At 43.4% G+C, this 23,889-nt stretch overlaps 1 protein-coding gene and 1 long non-coding RNA gene across 4 annotated transcripts in view; one reads left to right on the top strand and one right to left on the bottom strand.

The window, feature by feature from the left end:
* tacr3a (tachykinin receptor 3a) overlaps window positions 1-17,991 on the top strand; it is a 31,875-nt gene extending 13,884 nt beyond the window's left edge. Inside the window, exons 4-5 of the mRNA XM_061772285.1 lie at window positions 9,142-9,338; window positions 14,609-17,991. Coding sequence (XP_061628269.1) covers window positions 9,142-9,338; window positions 14,609-14,906 — 495 coding nt within the window. The 3' untranslated portion in view covers window positions 14,907-17,991. The remainder of the gene's footprint in view (window positions 1-9,141; window positions 9,339-14,608) is intronic.
* Window positions 17,992-18,112: 121 nt separating this feature from the next.
* LOC133477488 (uncharacterized) overlaps window positions 18,113-23,889 on the bottom strand; it is a 6,444-nt gene continuing 667 nt past the window's right edge. The window contains exons 2-5 of one of the 3 annotated variants that reach the window (XR_009788381.1): window positions 21,908-22,020; window positions 20,841-20,914; window positions 19,395-19,579; window positions 18,113-18,787 (exon numbers count right to left, since the gene is read on the bottom strand). This is a non-coding gene — a long non-coding RNA (uncharacterized LOC133477488). The remainder of the gene's footprint in view (window positions 18,788-19,394; window positions 19,580-20,840; window positions 20,915-21,907; window positions 22,021-23,889) is intronic. The other 2 variants (XR_009788379.1, XR_009788380.1) reach the window with 2 other exon arrangements.

The following is a 23,889-nucleotide window of genomic DNA, read 5'->3' as shown; positions in this document are numbered from 1 at the left end:
AGCTGCAGTGTATAATGTGGATACTGCTTTCTCTTTGTTAATATGCATGTGAAGGACAAATAATATAGCTACATTGTTTGTTGCTGGGCGGCACGGCGGCCGACGGGGTATAGCATCTGCCTCATAGTTCTGAGGGCTGGAGTTCAATTCCCGGCCCTGCCTGTGTGGAGTTTGCATGTTCTCCCCATGCCTGCGTGGGTTTTCTCCGGGCACTCCAGTTTCCTCCCACATCCCAAAAACATGCATGGTAGGTTATTTGAATACTCTAAATTGCCCGTAGGTGTGAATGTGAGTGCGAATGGTTGTTTGTTTATATGTGCCCTTCAATTGGCTGTCAACCAGTTCAGGGTGTACCCTGAACCTCCTTGCCCGGTGATTGCTGGGATAGGCTCCAGCACTCCCGCGACCCTTGTGAAGAAAAGCGGCTCAGAAAAGGGATGCATGGATGTTTGTTGCTGAATTGTCCATAGGTTTGACTGTGTTGTTTATATGTGTCCTGCGATTGAATACCAACCATTCCAGGGTGTAACCCGCCTATTGATGGCTGAGATTAGGCCTGTCACGATAATTACTATATCGAATTGTTGTTCAATAAATAAAATGGGCATGATATTTTTTTCCGGACTTAATAAATTGTCATTGTTGTGGTGAACTGGCACGCGGATCACACAATGAGCAAGTTGGACGGCTGTGTCATTAGCCGCTAGTGGGCTCGTGGAACGCCGGCGGACCGGTACACTCTGCCCGGCGTTGGCTCCGTCCATGTGCAATGCCTAGATTCAGACAACAGAGACACTCAAGGGAAAATTAACAGGTTTTTTTCGTGTTCGTAAGTTAACGACAAGCCTGCGAACGAACGAGTTAAGAAGCCAAACAGCTTGCTCCACCACGGCGATGTCGTTCTCTCTGAGTTGTTGTGTGTGTTAGTCCCCAATTAACACACACGGGGACGGTAACTGTTTGTTAACATAACCTCAGTGGCATACGTTATTCAGCCAATAGTTGACTAAAGCGAACGTCAACGTATATTTGATTGACAGGTGAAGACCTCGTCTTCAGCGGACCAACCACACAATACCCCAATTTACATAGAGGCTTTTCAAGATGACGCCTACCCGTGTGGACCCCTCGGTTACGCGCTCGCTAGTATTGTTTTTGTGTTTTTCGTTCATCTTTCGAGACATTACGCAACTCACTTACACAAGGGGAGACTTGCTAAACATCAAGGAGTCTGCGCCAGACTTTCTTTCACCAACTTTTGCAAATCCGCTCAGTTTTTTACCCCGAGTTATTCACTGGAGCAGCGACTGTGGTCTTTGGCGCATGGAGACGAAGGCGACGCCACAGAGGGAAGCGAGCCGGCATCCAAGTGAAGCTCCGCAAGAGACGATACAGATTGACGTTTACGTCCGAGCCACCTCGCGAGTCTACATTCCCTACTCAACAAAATGGACGAGCTTCATCTTCTGACAAAGACCATTAAGACTTCGGACGTTCCGCCGCCTTGTGCTTTACGGAGATTTGGCTTTGTGAGGCTGTAACCGATGGCGCCGTCATACTTCCCGGCTTCCATCTTCACCGGGCAGACCGCGACATGTAATCATCGGGGAAAACAAAAGCGGCGGTGAAAAGGATATTTTCACACCCCACACCTACCCAGCCGCACCACCGACCACCATCACACCTCTGACTTCTGCGTTGACAATCCACGAACAGGATGTGAGACACATCTTCAAACAACAAAAGATTAACAAAGCGGCAGGCCCGGACCTTGTGTCCCCATCCTGCATCAAAGTCTGCGCAGACCAGCTCCAGTCTTCACATAGATCTTCAATAGATCTCTGGAACTGTGCGAAGTACCATCCTGTTTCAAACGCTCCACCATCATCCAAGTCCCAAAGAAACCTGCAATATTGGGTCTGAATGACTACAGTTCTGTCGCCTTGACATCTGTGGTCATGAAGTCCTTTGAACGCCTCGTGCTGGACCACCTCAAGAGCGTCACAGGTCCCCTGCTGGACCCCCTGCAGTTTGCCTACCCGAGCAAACAGGTCTGCGGATGATGCAGTCAACATGGGACTGTACTTCATCCTAGAACACCTCGACAACGCAGGGACCTACGCGAGGATCCTGTTCGTGGACTTCAGCTCAGCGTTCAACACCATCATCCCTGAACTCCTTTCCTCCAAGCTTCTCCAGCTCAGCGTATCGCCTGCCATCTCCCATTGGATTTAAAGCTTTCTGAGGGGCAGGACACAGCAGGTGAGGCTGGGGGAGGCCACCTCATCCAGACGCAGCATGAGCACCGGGCCGCCCCAAGGTTGTGTCCTCTCCCCGCTGCTCTTCTCTCTCTACACAAACGACTGCACCTCGACGCACCCGGTTGTCAAACTCCTGCAGTTTGCAGATGACACCACTGTCATCGGCCTTATCAAAGACAGTAACGAGTCTGCATATCGACAGGAAGTGGAGCGGCTGGAGCTGTGGTGTGGCCGACACAACCTGGAGCTGAACACGCTCAAGACTGTAGAGATGATTGTGGACTTCAGGAGGCATCCTTCACCACAGCTGCCCCTCACGCTGTCCAGCTGCCTTGTGTCAACCGTCGAGACCTTCAAGTTCTTGGGAATTACAGTCTCTCAGGACCTGAAGTGGGCGATCAACATCAACTCCAGCCTCGAAAGGGCCCAGCAGAGGATGTACTTCTGAGGAAACACGGCCTGCCACAGGAGCTGTTGAGGCAGTTCTACACAGCAGTCATCGAATCAGTCCTGCGTTCTTCCATCACAGTCTGGTTTGGTGCTGCTACAAAAAAGGACAAACTCCGACTCCAACGGACAATCAAAACTGCTGAAAAAATTGTCGGTACCCTCCTACCCACCCTTGAGGATTTACACACTGCCAGAACTAAGACAAGAGCGTGCAAAATCCTCTCAGACCCTCCACATCCTGGTCATCAGCTCTTCCAGCTCCTTCCCTCAGGTAGCCGGTACCGTACAATGGAAACTAAAACTAGCCGACATTCCAACAGCTTGTTCCCTCTTGCCATCAACTTCTTAAACAGCTAACTTACAATTCCATTGCAACATGCTGCCACTTTTTTGTCTCAAGTTTGTTGTCACATTTCTGTCGGGCCAATTATTCATTGCTCGTGCACTCACTGTAGTAGTCTCGCCACTTTGCATATCTGTTGTTGACCAATACTGGCCACTCATGCCAGAGTAGCATCTGCACCACTTGCACACTGACTGAGGAGTATCTGCAACATTTGCACTATCGACATCGTCCCAGATTATCGCACTACTAGTCACTATAAACTGCGTGCATTCCTTGAAGTCTTTACGCCCTTTCCAAAATGGTAATTGCACCGGACTATTGCTATATTAGTCATTCAAACTGCTCTAATTGCTGGAGGAATATGCATCTGCAATTTTTACGGGCATTACCAGATTACTAGCAACCATTTATTGCTCAGCGACTGTTTTTCTCAATGTCTTTATGTCTCAAAAGTATTCTCTGTCAATTGACTGTCTGTTTTCGTACTAGAGCAGCTCCACCTACTGGAGACAAATTCCTTGTGTATTTTTGGACATAATTGAAAAAATAAAGCTGTGAAGATATAAAAAATTATTCTTATTTATTTTTTATTACTGTGCCACAGTGGAGTTTTTAAGCTGCCCCTGTGGTTCTTTGTACTTTGATAGATTTTTATTGAAATTTTCAGTCGTACAGAACACTCTTTTAAAGAGGAGTGACCAAAAAAAACAAAAACAAAGGGGAGAGACAGTGAAACGATAACTAAATAATATAGAAAGAGAAGACAACAAAAGACAGGATATTAGCTGTAATAAAGATGAAGAAAGTAAATCATTATATGCCTAGTACATTGACACATTCGATTCGAGTGTTGTATGGGGCAGTAACGCTACACCCTGTGAAGGAAGGACAGGACAATATAGGACAGGATTGGACAGGAGTGGAAGCATGCAGGTAGTGGACCCGGCTGTACAACTGAAGTGTGGTTGGGGTGCCTGTGTAAATTCTCAACATCTTTAGAAATAGATTTCAAGTGAGGTTATACCCAGGAAGTTCTCATAATTATGAGTTATTTATCGCAATGAGTGAGTGCTCCCGCACCAACCGAATACGTCCCCGAGGTGAGTATTTGCGGATACATGCAAGTGAATTGATACCGTCTCGCATGCACAATAACCGTCAGAAGTGACCTGTAATTGCTGTGCCTGGACACAGCCGAGAGGCGGGGTCGGGGCCAGGAGCCCACCCGAGAGCGGCCCAGTGGACGGCACACCACCACAGCGAGGGACCCCAAAACCGGGCATCCGGAGGAGGCTGCAGGTGCCCACAGCCATCCGTCCAGCAAACCACAACCACCCAAACCCCCACGCTCCACCACCCCATGCACCCCTCCACCACCGTGGAGTGTGTGCTAAGTGAGTGATTAAGAGGCATGGCTCCTGCAGGCGGGCTCAGCCGGCAGGACAACCACAGGGAGAGAGAACTGTCACACCCAGCCCCGCAGCACCGGCCCCCTGAACACCCACCACCCATCCCCCATTCCGGCCAGCGCCCGTTACCCACCCCAGAGTGCATGAGGTGGACCCGCCCCCAAACCAAGCAGTGAAAAAAACCCACCAGGTTGTGTCGGTCACACCACAGCGCCACCTTAGGATCAACAGGGAACCCCGCGCGAGAAGAGGGGGAGGCAACCGCAGCCGGATGCAAGGACCAGAAAGAAGAGGAGGAAGCAGGTCCGAGGAGCGACAGGGGGCCCCACCGTCCCCCACCAGCAGCCAAAACGGGGAACCAAGGCGGCCAGTTGTCACCACCCCAGCACCCGCGAAACATGAGCGAATCCACCACCAGCGCACGCCAGGAGGCCCGTCCAGTTATCCCACCCCCACAGACGATGGCACCGCAACCACAGGGTCAAGAAGAGAAGATCCCCAATCCATGCATGTGTCCATTCAGCGTGTAAATCAGTCTAAAGTGTGAGAAAGAGAGAAAGTAAATAAATGACAAAAAGGAGAAAATAATAGCTCAACAACGACAAAGAATACAGAAGGCAAAATGTTACTATTACATTTACAATACAATATTAATATTGTCAGATGGCATTTACCCAGGTAGAGGAATCAACGATCTAGGTTCAGCATGTTGAAGAAGGGTGACCAGCTATCTGTGTCATTATGTAATAGATTTTTTCGTCGCAGATATTTCATCTAATCCAATATATTCTGTGATGAGATTTAACCAATGATTAATATTGATAGATTGTTTTTTTTTTTTGTTTTCTTAGCAATAGCTAACGCAACAAGTATTGATTGTGAATATTTATTTGGGAGGTTGATTATGCTTACAGTAAGTCACCGAGTATGCACAATCTTGACAGGTTGACAGGTGAAGGGCTCGTCTTCAGCGGACCAACCACACCATAGCCGGTTTTACATGGAAACTTTTGTTTTTGTTATTCGGATTGAAATCATTCCGATTGAAAATCTCTGGTCAACTGTTTACATGTGAGGGGATATTTTCCGATCCGGTGTATACATGTGCACTGCTTGGAACATGCACACTTCGTCGTTAACGACACTTCATTTATCAAGGTGGAGGTCTGTCGTCTATTAAGCACAGTAGTTTGAGTGTTTTTATACTACGTTTATTTTAAAAAACGCATGATAAAAAAAACTTAGAAGTAGTTAAAAACAAGATCTTCGTCACAATCGAGTTCCGTTTGGAGCTGCCATATTTACGCCTTACATAAATGATGACCGTTTACGTCGCGACTCATCATGCGCAGACATAGTGCTTCCCGGCTCTATTCTGAATGACGGAATACGTGGCAAAAATTTACTTCTGATTGGTTTGGCAAAAGGAATATTCCATCCCTGTCGAACTGAATGAAATTCCATTTAGATTCAGTCTGCTTTTTCCGATTGAGGTGTTTATATGGAGCATTTTCATTCAGTTTGGGCTTCTAAAGCGATTGTAATTGGAATAGAAGGCTCCATGTAAACCAGGCTAGTCTTGCAGTTCTTTATTCTTTATTTCAGACCGAGGGGGTTCCATCACAGAGTAGAGAAAAAATTGGTGAAAGTAGTTATAATAATAATAATAACAGGTGGCACAGTAGAGGACTAGTTAGCACATCTGCCCCACAGTTCTGAGGACCCAGGTTCAAATCCGGCCTCGCCTGTGTGGAATTTGCATGTTCTATGCCCAATGTTTGTGCAATAGCTGTGATCGATTTTCCCTCTTCTCTCAACTTCAATGTGGTTTGCTTTTCTCCCATAGACAGCTCTCTGGTCTTCAGGTTTGCTTAACAGCAAATGCAGTTTTCCCAGGTGAAGCCCAAAGCCAAAAACAAGCACTATCTAATGTTTAAGCAATCAATCTAAAAGGCAACACCTGAGCAACTACAAACACCCATCCGTCATGTTCCAATACTTAAATGCTCACTTCAAAAGTGGGTGGGTTCAAACAAAAGGTGCACTGTCCTGAGTTGTTTAACACATCTAGATGTAAATACAATGAAATAAAAACTGGAATTCTGAACTTTTGTCTCATATTCATCTTTTGATATGAAACCCAAATGTCTTCAATGTACAACAAAAACAAAGGAATTGACCTTTCCATTCCAATAGATTAGGAGGGGATTGTGTGTGTGTATGTGTGTGTGTGTATATATATATGTGTGTATATATATATATATACACACACACACACATACACACACACACACGCAGGCACGCATGCACACTAACACACACACGCACGCACGCACGCATGCATGCACACACACTCACACGTACACACGCATAAGAATGTGTGAGTGGTTTTGGTGCCAAGTATCAGAGTATTTTTAGGAGTACAATTCCTTGTCATTGATGATGACAATGAATAGATGATGTGGGCAACAGGTTGGACAAGTGGTTAGCACAGCCCAACAGTTCTTACTGTGCTTGTGTGAGTTTTCTCCGGTTGCTCCAGCTTCCCCCCACATTCCAAAAACGTGCATGTTAGGTTACTTTCAAGACTCCAAATTTCCCATGGGTCTCAGTTTGAGTGTAAATGGTTGTTTTTCTACACTGTCTGTGTCCTGCCATTGTTTGACAATCAGTCCAGTGTCTGCCCTGCCTCTCACCCATAGCCAACTGGGATAGGGTCCACCTTACCGGCGACCCTAATGAGAACAAAGACTACATAAACTGGATGGACAGATGGACTTTGCTGTGTACCTTTAATCCTGTTTAATGTATTGATTCATTATTATTATATGTTTTTGCAACACGGTGGTTAGAGTGTCTGCCTCACAGTTCTGAGGACCCAGGTTCAAATCTGGCCTCCCCTGTGTAGAGTTTGCATGTTCTCCCCGTGCCTGCGTGCGTTTTCTCCGGGTACTCCGGTTTCCTTCCACATCCCAAAAACATGCATGGTAGGTTAATTGAAAAATTGCCCGTAGGTGTGAATGTGAGTGCGAATGGTTGTTTGTTTATATGTGCCCTGCGATTGGCCGGCGACTAGTTCAGAGTTAGCTGGGATAGGGACCAGCATGCCTGTGACCCTAGTGAGGATAAGTGGTACAGAAAATGGATGTATGTATGAAATGATCATCCTCCAGGACCAGTGATTTGCATCATTTTTGACGAGGGTTGTAGCATCACCAGTGATTTGTACAATAACTGAGTATAAAATCACTTTAAAAGTAAAAAAAATAAATAAAGCTAACAAATTTCGTGTTTATTTTAGTGTGCAGTAATGTGGTACCCTGGCTGGTCTATTATTATATATAGGCAGATTATGGACAGCAAATTGATGTTGCAATGACAAAAATTCTGTCATGATCCTTGCCCTGCAGTTCCTCTTTTGGAGCTTGGGTGGCGCCTTGTGCCTTGTCTCTCCCTCTCCTCTCTGTCGTCCTAGCAATCAGCATCACCTGTGCAGCGCACCTGTCTTCAAGCAGCACTGATTACTGCCTGCATTTAAAGCCTGTAAAGTCCTGCAGCCTTCGCCTGAGTATTGACACTTGTCTGTGACTCACCGGCCGACTTTCGTACTTCCAGGTTTTTTGTGGTATGACAGTAACTATCTTCCGACCCGCTACTCTACTCACCCGATTGTGTTCTTTCCTTTCTCCAGTGTTCCTCCCGTGCCTTCGTCGCCTCACTGCCTGCTCCAGCCGCTTCCTGCTCGCTCCTTGTCCTCCCTGTGTCAACCTGCAAAATCTACTCCCTCCGCTTCATTCTGCTCTTGGGTCCAATCCAACTCACATCGTGGCAAATTCTGTCTTACTTAATACAAGATGGATGGATAGATAGATGGATTTACTGTTTTACTTTGAGTATGGTCATTAGTATTCATAAACTGTAATGAATGATGCTTAATTGTGTCCCTATATGCAAAATAACCAGACTCAATAAAATAGTGAAATGGATCCCCTGCAATTATTAAATCTTTTGCCCTCATAAAACTCCTTTCATCATGTTCTGTGCAGACTGACAGGTTGAATGAATTATTAATTTGTTGGATGAATTAGACTTTTTCACTATATTGATGAGAGAGGATATGATTGGGATGTGTCAGTATGAGGCCAAGTGTCAGGATTTATGGTCCTGTGATGTATCCTATTAAGCGGGACATTTGCATTGCAATAGTAAATGTTGATGCACAAACTGTACTTTTTATTGCATTCATTTTAATTTTGCATTAAGTTTTTCTACTGTATATATTGTGTTGCATGCATTACACAATATAAGGATATTTGGGAAGCAATTTTCTGCAATGTGGTGCCGTAATTTACAGGACCACATTGGTTGTTTTTTTTAAACCATTGCCCCAACATCGCCGAGCTCCTAATCCTTAACATTCTGGCAGTGTGTAGCTACTGTACATCCAAGAGAGCAATTATTAAATCGTTTACTATTCTTCGGCTCCATCATGTTGATGTTTTCATTTTGCACATGCTGAAGTTTCTTTCGAAATCTGCTTGCAGAAAATATGTTCCAGTGCCATAAATAGGCCTATAACCTTACTGTATGTTTCTCAACAGTGCATTCCTGCTTACTATGTCCAAGAATTGTTATGTGGATATCATTCATATGCAACCTTTGTTTCTTAAAACAGGTAGTTAAGATGATGATCATTGTCTTGGTGACCTTTGCCTTCTGCTGGCTGCCCTATCACATCTACTTCATTGTGACGGGCCTCAACAAGCATCTGAGCAAGGCGAAGTCCATACAGCAAGTTTACCTGTCAGTGTTGTGGCTGGCCATGAGCTCCACCATGTACAATCCCATTATCTACTGCTGCCTGAACAGCCGGTGAGTAACAGCGCACAGTTGGTAGTTAAATTTGTCCAGGATTTATGTGCAGAGGTGTTTGCCATTTTAGTTTTATGTTAGTCTTCATATCTTTATAACAGTATTCCACACAGACCAAAAATGTATTTCCGTCTTCAATTTTGACACATTTTTCACAAGGGATTTAAAGGTTTATACAACTTTTAACAACATGTATCTTGAAATGCATGACAAAATACAAAAGTTGAGAGATGGAATGCATTGCATCCATGCATTTGTTTGCAAGAACTAAGATCACGTGCTTCACAAAAAGTTTTAAGTTATGTATGGCTTCATATGTCCTTTCAAGATAAATAAGTTTGAGATTTTAATCATTGCATCCTAATGAAAAGAGAAAGGGCTAAGTGTATTATATCTGGTTGGATTGTCTGGATGCATTGACTTGGAAAGTAGAAGGGCACTCAGCAGAGCGGAGACCACCGCCAAAGCCAATAATTCAGCCTTCTCCCTTTATACAAACTGTCATTTATGTCAGAATATATTTACATAAGCATCATAAACATGCCAGATTTGTTTTTATTTTTTTGCCACAAAGGAGTGATTTTTTTTTAAATTGATTCGGAGAAATGAATCATCACTGCAGAAGTGGCTAAGACGTCTCATTAACCCTTAATCACCAGTCATCTAATTAAGGTTTTATTACGGTGACATTTTCTTAAAAATGTGATGTTATTGCACCACCGATGTGATGGTATTTTTGTCTTTACCTATAAATTAATAAACATACAGTGCATACAAGTATTTAACATTTTCCAATTTTTTTCAGTGTTCTTGTGAATGAATGAATGACTGTATTATCACTGATTTTCACAGCAAGCTACTTTTAAGCACTGTTTCAAAGCCAAGCAGTTCAGTTTTGATACATTTGGTATGATTTTCCACTGTCCAAATTAGGTCAACAATAACAAATCATAGATTTATAGTTTACTTTTTGGCAATGGCTGTTGGGGTTCCAAAAACAGTGGTACAGTTAGTAGGGGCTGAAGCTTGACATACTGCAGTCCTATGATAATGATCCTATAAACTCGGATGTCAGAGAACGAAAGCTATTTATTTTAAAGGATCTGACCTTTGATGCTTTACAGAGTTCGAGTAAAAAAAATATTTGTTTTTTAAACATTGTGGTAACTCCACTTTAACTGGACTGTGTAATTAATTGCACTTTAACACAGAATTTTTGTCCAAACCAATTTAGCTGTCCCTCCCTGAGCCGTCACCTTATCGTGGTAGAGGGGTTTGTGTGTCCCAGTGATCCTAGGAGCTAAGTTGTCTGGGGCTTAATGCCCCTGGTAGGGTCACCTATGGCAAAAAGGTGCAAAGTGAAGGACCAGACAAAGCACGGTTCAAATGATAATGAACATTCATGGTTCTTAGTTTCCCTTGCCCGGGCCCAGGTCACCAGGGCCCCCCTTTGGAGCCAGGCCTGGAGGAGGGCTCGAAGGCAAGCGCCTGGTGGCCGGACCTGCACCCATGGGCCCGGGCCGGGCACAGCCCGAAGAGGCCCCCTTCCTGTGAGCTCACCACTTGTGGGAAGGGACAAGGGGGTTGGGTGCATAGTGAGCTGGGTGGCGGCTGAAGGCGGGGACCTTAGCGGTCCGATGCCCAGCTACAGAACCTGACTCTAGGGACGTAATGTCACCTCTCTGGCAGTGAAGGAGCCCGAGCTGGTGTGCGAGGTTGAGAAGTTCCCACTAGATACAGTCGGGCTCACCTCTACACATAGCTTGGGCTCCCGTATCAGTCCTCTTGAGAGGGATAGGACTCTTTTCCACTCTGGTGTGGTGTGTGTCACGATCGGCAATGCCGTAAGGGCAGATCCCAAAAAATAGACTCCAGGTCAGAGGTCCGAACAATTTTAATTAAATGGCAGATCATGTGATGGCGAGACATACAAAACTAAAGGAACTCACCACCAGTGAGAATCAAAAACAGATAACGCAGGGAGACACGACAAACGGTCCGTGTGGTATAATCGTATTGAGCCTAAATTTGGACAGCGGTCAGAACGGCGGCAAACACGGGGCAAAAACGAGTGAATATTCCGACGCCCACACACTGTCACGGTGCTCCCTAAAAAGGCTGATGATTACAATGCATGACAGGTGCGTCACCGATGTCCACGCCCACCCAGACACTGCAACACAAAGAAAAACAACTTGAAACACAGGGCCATGACAGTGTGGGCATACTTATTGCCCCCCACCCCTTAAAAAGGGGGATCACCACCCCGGTCTGCCAGAGGGTGTGTTCCCACTATAGAGGGATCACACTCCTCAGCCTCCCCTGGTAAGGTCTATTCAGGGTTTCCGGAGAGGAGGGTGCATCAGGAAGTTGAATCTCAGATTCAGGAGAAGTGTGGTTTTCGTCCTGGCCGTGGAACAGTGGACCGGCTCTACACCGTCAGCAGGGTCCTCAAGGGTGCATGGGAGTTTGCCCAACCAGTCTACATGTCTTTTGTGGACTTGTCAACCGTGTCATCCAGGGAGTCCTGTGGAGGGTGCTTCGGGAGTATGGGGTACCGGATTCCTTGATACAGACTGTTCGGTCCCTGTACGACAGGTCTCAGAGTTTGGTCCGCATTTTAAGTCGTATTTGTTTCCAGTGAGAGTTGGACTACCGGATACCTTGATACGGACTTTTCAGTCCCTGTACGACAGATGTCAGAGTTTGGTCCGCATTTGAAGTTGTATTTGTTTCCAGTGAGAGTTGGACTACCAGATACCTTGATACAGACTTTTCAGTCCCTGTACGACAGATGTCAGAGTTTGGTCCGCATTTTAAGTTGTATTTGTTTCCAGTGAGAGTTGGACTCGCTTGTCACGCTTTGTCACCAATTCTGTTCATTACCTATATGGACAGAATTTCTAGACACAGCCGCGGTGTTGAGGGGGTCCGGTTTGAAGACATCAGTATCACGTTGCTGCTTTTTGCAGATGACGTGGTGCTGTTGGCTTCATCAAGCTGTGATCTCCACTTCTCACTGGAGCGGTTCGCAGCGGAGTGTGAACCGACTGGGATGAAAATCAGCACGCCCATATTTGCGGCTACGGTCCTCTGTCGGAAAAGGGTAGAGTGCCCTCTACGAGTCGAGGAGAAGATACTGCCCCAAGTGGAGGAGTTCAAGTATCTCGGGATCTTGTTATAGAGTAAGGAGAATGGAGTGGGAGATCGACAGGCAGATCGGTGCAGTGTCTGCCGCGATGTGGACTCTGTATCCATCTGTCGTGGTGGAGAAGGTTACCGGTTTACCAGTCGATCTACGTTCCTATGGTTATGAGCTGTGGGTCGTGACCGAAAGCGGCAGAAATGAGTTTCCTCTGCAGGGTGTCCGGGCTCTTCATTAAAGATAGGGTGAGAAGTTCGGTCATCCAGGAGGGACTCAGAGTCAAGCCGCTGCTCCTCCGTATCGAGACAGATGAGGTGGCTCTGGCATCTGATTAGGGTGCATCCCGGACGCCTCCCTGGTGAGAGGCACATCCCACCAGAAGAAGGCCCCGGGGACGACCCAGGGCACCCTGGAGAGACTGTGTCTCTCGGCTGGCCTGGGAACGCCTCTGATCCCCCCGGAAGAGCTGGACGAAGTGGCTGGGGAGAGGGAAGTCTGGGCTTTCTTCCTCAAGCTGCTGCCCCCGCGACCCGACCTCTGATAAGTGGATCACAATTGGGCGCTGTTGTTTACTGGCACTGTGGCTCGAGTTGGGCATTGAAAACCGGTCCCGACTAATAACCGGGTACAATTGACTTATTCCATGAGAATTGGACGCCGCCGACAACGCCGGTTCTCTTTAACGATGCTTTAATTTCCCAGCATAACGTCACTTTGCGCGGTGTTAGCCACCACGTACTTATAGATAACCATTCAGGCCAGCAGTACAAATTTTACCGAAAGTCGAAATAACCAAAATATTTTGCCCGCTGAAAATGACCCAGAAGCACATTTTCTGACCAAAATACTTTTATCACTGAAACATCCCGGCCAGGACAGGATGTTATGACGACGAAAGAAAAAACCGTGACACGCGCTTGACAGGAAACGGGTGTTAGCCTCAAGCTGGTAGCCAAAGCTAACGAAGCTAACGCCAGCCATCGCCAGATTATGTCCAATAATTCGCAGGCAACAACAATGTGCTAACGAGAGCTTTATTCATCATAAAAGTAAGAGAACGCACACCAACACATGACACTTCATGGCACTGTGCCGTTGTTGTTATGTCGTAACACTTGTCGGAAAACGGCATACGTATTTTCATGAAAAAGGCCAGTGGCACTGAAATGTTTTGGGACTACTGGCTTTTTAAAAAATATATTTTATATAGTGTGTGTTGTTTTTTTTTGTTTGTTTGTTTGTTTTCCAAGGATAGCCCCTTGGGATGCATCATCTCATTTTCAAGGGGGTCCTTTCAACACATACATACAGTATAATCACTAATATACAAAATAATAATTAAACGTAAATCATAATACTCAAGCAACAGTTACACAAGCAAACATGCACACACACACACACACACACACACACACAATCCCCTAAATTGAGCCTCCCATCAACCAGCCAATATTTACATATACTGTAATATAAATAAAGTGTACACAACATCAAAGCACAAGCTAAAGCATTGTTGGAATGTCAGTGCTAAGTAAATATTTTAATAATTTTGTAATTGATTTATTCTTGGAAGCATTATTACTCATTTGTACAATTGCAATGCCCTGATTTTGGCGAGGTTAACTGAGTCATAGCTATGAATGCAATTGTACTAAAAATTTCTTAAAGGGGCTCAAATAATAAAATATAAAGATGTTAAATACAAAATAATCACTAAAATTTAACATATATAATGAATATATGGGGCCAGCAGGGGTTCCGACAGGGCTATGTCATCTCTCACGGCACACTGGTTGGAAATCACTGGACGACATTGTAGAGGCAAACTAAACTTGTTACCTGAATTTGGCTTGGTTCGTGTTCACATAAAAAATCAATACAATCCTGCAAATCTTTACATGAGACACAATAACCTAAACCTCTTTGCTTATGCATCTCAGTTGAAGTCTTGCCCCGGCCATGGCCCAGCTCAATAGTCATTGACCGCAGAATACATTATCATATAAAATGGCAACAGATGAAGTTTTATTTATCTTCTACCTGTCATTTTCTCTCTGCTCTCTGATCAATCTACTGCCTTGTGACAGCTCTTGGGTTCTATGTCTGCTCTCTGATGCCGCATCAGGTTTCGTGCTGGCTTCAAGCGAGCTTTTTGCTGGTGCCCTTTCATCAAGGTCTCCAGTTACGACGAGTTGGAACTTCGCTCGAGCCGGCAGCACCCGGCCCGGCAGAGCAGCATGTACACACTCTCCAGAATGGACACTACCATGGTTGTGGTTTACGACCCCGCTGAAGGGGATGGCAGCAGCTGCGGAAGGAAGTGGTCCCTGTCCTCTAGGAAGAGAAGCTACATCACGTCTCGTCACACACCTGCCTCTTGCAGCATTGGAAGCATAAAAACCCAAAATGAATCCTCAAGCTGAGCAATTCCCTTGAGTGGTATTTTTCCTGCTGTGCATCAACAATGACATAAAAAAACAGGCATATGAGAATTTGACACACCTCCATGATACAAACCCAATTCCAATGAAGTTGGGACGTTGTGTTAAACATAAATCAAATCAGAATACAATGATTTGCAAATCATGTTCAACTAATATTTAATTGAATACACTACAAATACAATATATTTAATGTTCAAATTGATAAACATTTGTTTTTAGCAAATAATCATCAACTTAGAATTTTATGGCTGCAACACGTTCCAAAAAAGATGGGACAGGTGGCAAAAAAGACTGAGAAAGTTGAGGAATGCTCATCAAACACCTGTTTGGAACATCCCACAGGGATGCCATGATTGGGTATAAAAGGAGCTTCCCTGAATTGCTCAGTCATTCACAAGCAAAGATGCGGCGAGGTTCACCTCTTTGTGAACAAGTGTGTGAGAAAATAGTCGAACAGTTTAAGGACAATGTTCCTCAACGTACAATTGCTCAAAGTACAATTGCAAGGAATTTAGGGATTTCATCATCTACGGTCCATAATATCAAAAGGTTCAGATAATCTGGAGAAATCACTGCATGTAAGCGGCAAGGCCGAAAACCAACATTAAATGCCTGTGACCTTCGATCCCTCAGGCGGCACTGCATCAAAAACCGACATCAATGTGTAAAGGATATCACTACATGGGCTCAGGAACACTTCAGAAAACCAATGTCAGTAAATACAGTTTGGCGCTACATCCGTAAGTGCAACTTGAAATATATGCAAATACTATGCAACGCAAAAGCCATTCATCAACTACACCCAGAAATGCCGCCGGCTTCTCTGGGCCCGAGCTCATCTAAGATAGACTGATGCAAAGTGGAAAAGTGTTCTATGGTCCGACGAGTCCACATTTCAAATTGTTTTGGGAAATTGTGGACGTCGTGTCCTCCGGGCCAAAGACGAAAAGAACCATCTGGACTTTTATGTACGCAAAGTTCAAAAGCCAGCATCTGTGATGGTATGGGGCTGTGTTAGTGCCAATGGCATGGGTAACTTACACAACTGTGAAGGCACCATTAATGCTGAAAGGTACATACAGGTTTTGGAGAAACATATGCTGCCATCCAAGCAAGGTCTTTTTCATGGACGCCCCTGCTTATTTCAGCAAGACAGTGCCAAACCACATTCTGCACGTGTTACAACAGCGTGGCTTCGTCGTAAAAGAGTGTGGGTACTACACTGGCCTGCCTGCAGTCCAGACCTGTCTCCCATTGAAAATGTGTGGCGCATTATGAAGCGTAAAATACGACAACGGAGACCCCGGACTGTTGAACAGCTGAAGCTATACATCAAGCAAGAATGGGAAAGAATTCCACCTACAAAGCTTCAACAACTAGTGTCCTCAGTTCCCAAACATTTATTGAATGTTGTTAAAAGAAAAGGTGATGTAAGACAGCAGTAAACATGACCCTGTTTACCACAAGTTTATCAGTTTGCACATTAAATATCTTGTCTTTGTAGTGTATTAAATTAAATATAGGTTGAAAATGATTTGCAAATCATTGTATTCTGTTTTTATTTATGTTTAACACAACATCCCAACTTCAATGGAATTGGGGTTGTACATACATACAATCAAAGGCTGTTGTATCAGTGGCCAATTTAAGGGGGACGAAGCCCCCCTAAATTCCTAAACTCCTCCAATCAACACCCCCACGTCCCCCACCCTCCATCGACGAAATATAGCAGGCACAATATATTGTTTGGATGGACGGAAAATCCGTTAAACCTAGTGGCGCCCCTTGTTTACATGTTAATGATCTTCACAATTCTTAGCTGAAATGAAACTGCACATTACTGTGTTACAAAGGTTTACTCTAATCAGATCGAGTGTCTCCTGCAACAGTGAATTCCTGCTCAGTCAAAAAAACAATCACTAATAGACATCAAAATGTTAATTGTGCCGTTGTTTTGGAAACGTCTCAGCCCCGTGGTTCCAATTATTCCTGTTTAAATTATGATGTATTTGTACTACTTGAATTTACACTATTAAAACACTGCGCATGCTTGAGTGATGACATACTCTCAGCAGGCTGAATCAGACAATATGTTGTGGTGATTGTAGATATGTAACTATGTCAAAGTTTATTTAATATAATGAACTTTATTTGACGTGTGGAAGTACTGTGTTTCTCTGAAGAAATGAATGTTGAATCGCTTCTGTTGTCTGCTGAATTCATTAATAGATATCTTTACATGTAAATGAACAAGGAAAATAAGATGACTATGTGGCGCTTTTGGACTGCTGTCTTTCTTTTTTCTTAAAACAAACAATCTGAACTTCATGCAGTCATTATTTTACTGTGTTCTTGTACCCTGTGAAGCATATTTCATTCAGTCATTCAACAGAATGAAACTGTCATGCAATTTGATGTGTTCTGCTCAATCTCTGCAAAAAGCAACTAAGGAAAGCCTTTGTGTTGTATACGTTTATCTTTTTTCTACTGTAAATAGATTTAAAAAAAATACATCAAAATAAAGAAAAAAAACTAACTTAACACAAGGTTTTAAACATGTTATTGTTCTTGCTTTGTTCAAGCCCTTTAATATACTGTAATAGGAGTTTTTACAAAAAAGTTGCTGTTGTCAAGCCCTTTAATATGGATTTTGAATGTTTTGAGGCTTCTTGAAAGTATAGGCACCAGACTCTGAAGTTATTGTAAACGTTTAGTGAATTTATGTTAAGTGTTTGTTAAAAAATACGTTTTAATATGTTTTGTATTAATGTTGAAGTGCACTGTGTGTCTTTGTGTGGTAACTCTTTGTTGTAGCTTGGGTGATATGTTTTCTGAATTGCAATAATTGTAATTATATTGTATTTGACATTTTACTTTGCAGCAAACATTGCCTTCACAGTTGTTGGTTTAACATTTTTTTAAACTAAATAATTAATTACAAATAATAAATAACCTATAATATTTTTTTTGCTGATAGCAAATTCAGATAAAGGGACTACTGTTTTACTGTAAGTAAGCCATAACAGTATTCTCCATCTTTATTAAACCACAAGTGATATTTACAATAGTATAACTTCAAATGACATTTTATACTAAAGCTTATTTTTTCAACATTGACATTTTTTTCATTGTGCATTCTTCATCACACTGGTGGAAAAAAATAAATAAAGAGTAAGACACCAAAAGCATTTTTGTGAATTTATTACAAAGCTGTGCAGTGGAAAGACGGTGTACAGTTCTCATACAACATTACATTTGACAAAGAATGACAAAGTTACACATTATACTTTTACACAATAGTATTAACATCCTGAGGAACATTCCACGGCAGTGTTAAATGAATACAATGGTTTTGCACAAAGTAATAGTGAATCATATGAATGCAGGCTGAAGATGGGGTTCGAGTTATTACAACAGAGGTAACTGAGTAATTATGAGATACCACACACAGGGAACATTATGAACATAAAAAAACATCAACATCATTACATTCTAGGATTAAATTTAACAAGCTGCAAAGCAGAGACACTAAATGGTTTAGATGGATAAACAGTTAAAATAAACTGCTAAGATGTTTAAATACAGCAACTACTAAACTTTACAACCACCAACTACATTACTAAAGTCATTTAGTAAGGCAAACATATGCCCCTTTTCCACTGCACAGCTCTAGTAGCTATATACTTTTCTATTGGAAAAATAGAAAATGTACCTGGTCAGGCCAAGGCAATACCATCTACAACATTGTAGATGACTTCAACCAGACGTGTCACACTCTCAACTCAAATTTCATCACAGGCGACGATGCATTCGTGGTTGCACACAAGGGGCCAGTTGTAACGATGAAAGCGCATAATAATCTGTAACGGTAAAGCAAAAGTAATAGCTTGGTACATCCCTTGGTTTTCAGTTCAGGGTTGAGTTCCCTTTGGATACAGTAAGGGAATAAAATGCAAAACAAGCTGCTTATCTATTTGGTAAACAGGAACAGATTTAATGACATTTAAAATGAAACCTCAACAGCTTATAAATATTTTCTTTTTAGGAAAGCACAACACCAGTAGTTGCTATTTTAGAACCAAATGATGCAAGAGTAACAGTTCAAACAATGTGAATTATAATGCTATAAAAACACTAAAGATGCTAGGTTGTTGTTGTATTTTTTTCCCCCAATCATATGGCTAGTCATGAGATATGCTCGCCAGAAGCAGAGCTGCACTGTGTTTGTTTATGGACTATCTAGAGTGTGCAAGGCAGTTACACTCCTTGTCACCTCCTGGATTTGTGTGGGAACCCCTAATAATCGCCTCATCATATTACGTAATTGCCCCAACATTTGGATGTTAGCATTTTATAGTTAGTCTGTTTATAAATAGATGGTAAAAATTGTGGCAAGCTTTTGGCGGGCCACATAGTGTTCAATGACACATAGGGACAGATTTGGGCAGCGGCTCTTGAGTTTGATACCTTTGACTAAAATCCTAGCTGGTAGCTCCTTGGTCCCACTCGTTCGTGTAGTCCTCCCATGTCTCCTGCTTTGCTGCCCACACCAACCACACTTTGGCGCTGGATCCCTGGATCAGGCAGGCTTAAATACAGGCAGTGATAAGTACTGATTGGGAACAGGTGCGCGGGCGAGTAGGTGAGGATGGCTGGAGAGAGAGAGAGAGGGGGCTGGGGGTGGAAGCGAGGCACAAAGCGCCCCCCGAAGCTCCAAAGAAGGAAGTGTAGGGCACAGATCATGACAAAAGTAACTTACCTTAACATATCTGCCAATTGATCAACATAACTAGAAGGTACCCACGTACGGGTTGCACACTGTTTTCAATGCACCACATACAGACATGTGGGTCAGGGCCAGGCTGTGGGTTAGCAGTGCTCCATGGCCATCCCGCCTTATTCCCACCAGCCTCTCCAATTTTAAAACAGTGCATCATATTGAGGGGCCGCAAGCACCCAGTGCAGGGATAATGGACTCGGTGACCATAGTAATAGGTTGGTAAGAAGGTAATTAGGGTTGGCACTGGGTCATGAAACCTTTTAGCCAATGTGGCTAAACAGTATAAAAATCTCCTAGCCACACTTGTGTGTAGTTAGCCACAACATCACGTGTGTTTATGTGGCTAAACCTTTAGCCACACTTAGCCAGTCCTCGTCACTGGGAGGGAAGCCGATAAGCCTTAATAATGTGGGCCCAATTAAAACTACCTAGTCATCAATCAGGACTAGGGCTAAACTGTCTGGGAAAATACTAATAAATATGCATGCTTCAATTCAGCGCAAGTGGCATTGGGTCTTACTACAATCTTCCCTCTAAGATGAGATGGCATTTTCAGTATACCATATATCACAGTACAAATAATCACAGATGGAGTATTTCAAACTCCCTCTTGGACAGAAAATCTATTCCAGCATCAAAAGGCATACAGATCCACCATTCTGCATGGCTTAGCAGCTGAACAGGTGTGATGGCAAAATGACAAAATATAGTCTATATACTCTTTTATTGTATTATACACGATAGTTTTGTGTGTGGTGATTTTATTACTTCAATAGTCCTTTGTTCTTGTGTTAGCTACATTGTTTCTTAGTCTTAGTCCGTTCCGTCATACTGTCTCCGTGGCTGTACCAACCTCCGTTTTCTCTCAAGGACAAGATGAGACAAGATGAGATAACTATGTGACTAGGTCTTTCTTTCTTTTCCTGATCTCCCTCCCATTTTTTCTTTGGTTTAATAAGGCGTTTTTCTTCCGTGTTCTTCAGAGATGCGGGCACCTGTAACCGGTCTTGACTCTCTCTCTCTTTGCAAAGATTTCTTCTTTTTTTTGGTAATAAAAACCCACAAAAGATAAGATTGTTTCCTGATTTAATTTCCAAAACAGAGGACAGGTTGAAAAAAAATGCAGCAATCACCTTGTCTCCTGCTCATCTTCACCTCAGTTATTACCTGCTCCCCCCAAGGTCAAAGGAGGTTGCAGTTGTCATTTCTGAAAGAGCGATGTTAAAACATTTTCATTACATGATTGTCAAGTTACAAAAACATCACATGATCATGTCTTTAGCAATTTCTTCAATACAATACCCTGATTCGGACCCAAAGTCTGTTGTGATAGGCACCAGCTCACACTAACCCTAATGAAGATGAGCTGCATAGAAAATGGATGGATCGATTGATGGATGGATTATTATTATTTGTGTGTCCTATTGTCAGAAGTCTTGTCCAAATGGGAGTACATGCATTTTTTTCAAGAATGGAAAGGCATACTTGCCTGTCCCATTTTAATGTTTCAAAATTGCAGCAGGGCGACACAGTGGTCTACTGGTTATCACATCTCCGTGCCTGGGTGGGTTTTCGCCAGGAACTTCGGTTTCCTCCCACATTCCAAAAACATACATGGTAGTTAACTGAGGACTCTAAATTGTCCTTAGGTATGAATGTGAGTGTGAAAGTTTATTTGTTTGTATGTGCCCTGCGATTGGCTGCCAATTCAGGGTCTATCCTGCCTTTCGTCCAAAGTCAGTTCCGATAGATGCAAGCATGCCTGTGACGCCAGTGAGGGTGAGCGATTGGATGGATGGCTGGAAATTTGGAGCATCATTTCAACTCACTTTATCTTGACAAGATTATAGTAAATCAGCACGTAGTGATTTTGAAGCTTTTTTCCCCCACTCAGACATGTCAGTGTTGGACCATCTTGTGTGTGTTTGTGCGTGTTTTTTCCTTTTTTTTTTTCATACTAGAGCATGTTCAATCAAAGCATGGGTCTGTTGTCATGGACACAAGTGAATGAGTTCATTCGAGTGACAGCCATTCAAGCTAGAGCTGAAGATACTAAAAAAAAAAAAAACAATCACATTTTTTTTTTTATTGCAATGTACACCAACTGGCCAAATTATGTTAGGGCCGGAGTGAGACTCATTTTCAGCCCTGCAGCAGAGAACCATGTGGTGGAAACAGAGAAAGAAAGAGTGTTCTGCACCTTTTCGAGAAGAGGTGAGACAGGCTCTTGTTGGACAGAAGGAGCTTCCAGAAGACTGGACCACTACAGCCAAGATGATTAGAGTGACAGCAGGAGAGTACTTGGTGTATCATCTGGTAAGTAAGGGGAGAAGGGGACTTGGTGGTGGAATCTCAAAGTACAGGAAATCATACAAAGAAAGAGGTTAGCTAAGAAGAAGTGGGCCACTGAGAGGACCAAGGAGAGGAGACAAGAATACATGGAGATGCGACGCAGGGCGAAGCTAGAAGTGGCAAAGGATAAACAAGAGGCATTTGATGACATGTGTGCCAGGTTGGCCACTAAAGAAGGACAGAAAGGCCTGTACAGGTTGGCCAGACACAGGGATAGCGATGGGAAGGTAAGAGTAACAGTTCAAACAATGTGAATTATAATGCTATGAAAACACTAAAGATAGCATTTGTAATTGCTTCGGCCCAATCTGAAGACCCCAGGAGAGGCTGCTAGGTTGTTGTATTTGTTTTTCCCCAATCATATGGCTAGTCATGAGATATGCTCGCCAGAAGCAGAGCTGCACTGTGTTTGTTTATGGACTGTCTAGAGTGTGTAAGGCAGTTAACACTCCTTGTCACCTCCCGATGGGAAGGATGTTCAACAGGTTAGGGTGATGAAGGATAGAGATGTAAATGTGTCTAATGCAGTGATTTCCAACCTTTATGGAGCAAAGGCACATATTTTACAATTGGAAAATCTCACGGCACACCAACAAACAAAAAGTAATTACTGTATGTACTTCCTGCCATCTAATAGAACAGCATTTATTTGTTCTGTCTGTCACTATGCCTCACTGACATAAATAGAGGAACAAAGATACATTATTTCTTGTAAATGAATAATTTTTTGAGCAGTTACCGTAAGTAAAATTTGATAATTTCCCACGGCACACTTGAAGATCGCTCATGGCACACTAATGTGCCCCAGCACACTGGGTGGGAATCACTGATCTAATGTTTCTAATTGCATAGTCTCCTAAGCTTCTCTTCATTGTTTGCTTTTAGAAAGTATAATGGCAAATATTATACTACATTGTTTATACAGCACAATAGACAAAATATAAATCAGGTGGGAGACATTGATCTATTTCACATGAACACATTGTAATCAAATGATTTTGTTTGAAGTATAAAACACTTCAACGTATGACATTGTACACAGCAAAAATGTTATTAGTCCAGCGTCGTCTCTATTGTGCTTTGCTATTGTCCGCTGATCAAAGTGTTTCCCTCAGAGAGAGGTACAGCACAAAAGGCTCCCAAGATGATTCATTTGTGATGTTGAAAATATTAAGGTGACTTGACTCCCTCTCTCGCTCACTCAAATACAAGCTTATAGGATGGTCACCGCAAAAGGGCAAATAGCTCATCCATGTTTCATTGAACTAAACTGTGCAGGTCAGTTCTGACACTGCTAACTTTAAAGTGATAGGTGAGCATGAAGCTGATGAACATCATCCCAAGCGGCCTTTGAAGTGTTCGCTTTTTTTTTCTTCTTCTTTCTGAGAAATACTTCAAACCACAGACGTTTCTGCTGAAGCACCACTAAAATGAATCCCAGCACCCCTAAAATCTGACATATAAAAAATAAATAAATGTTTAAACGGTGGCCGGTTAGAGCGTCAGCCTCACAGTTCTGAGGACCCGGGTTCAATCCCCGGCCCCACCTGTGTGGAATTTGCATGTTCTCCCCGTGCCTGCGTGGGTTTTCTCCGGGCACTCCGGTTTCCTCCCACATCCCAAAAACATGCATGAATTGGAGACTCTAAATTGCCCATAGGCATGACTGTGAGTGCGAATGGTTGTTTGTTCCTATGTGCCCTGCAATTGGCTGGCAACCAGTTCAGGGTGTACCCCGCCTCCTGCCCCATGACAGCTGGGATAGGCTCCAGCACGCCCGCGACCCTAGTGAGGAGAAGCGGCTCAGAAAATGGATGGATCATATTATTC

This window comes from Phyllopteryx taeniolatus, chromosome 4, assembly GCF_024500385.1.
Source record: "Phyllopteryx taeniolatus isolate TA_2022b chromosome 4, UOR_Ptae_1.2, whole genome shotgun sequence".
Classification (NCBI taxonomy): Eukaryota; Metazoa; Chordata; class Actinopteri; order Syngnathiformes; family Syngnathidae; genus Phyllopteryx; species Phyllopteryx taeniolatus.
Note: the sequence above shows the minus strand (reverse complement) of the source record. Positions and strands in the feature narration are given on the sequence as shown.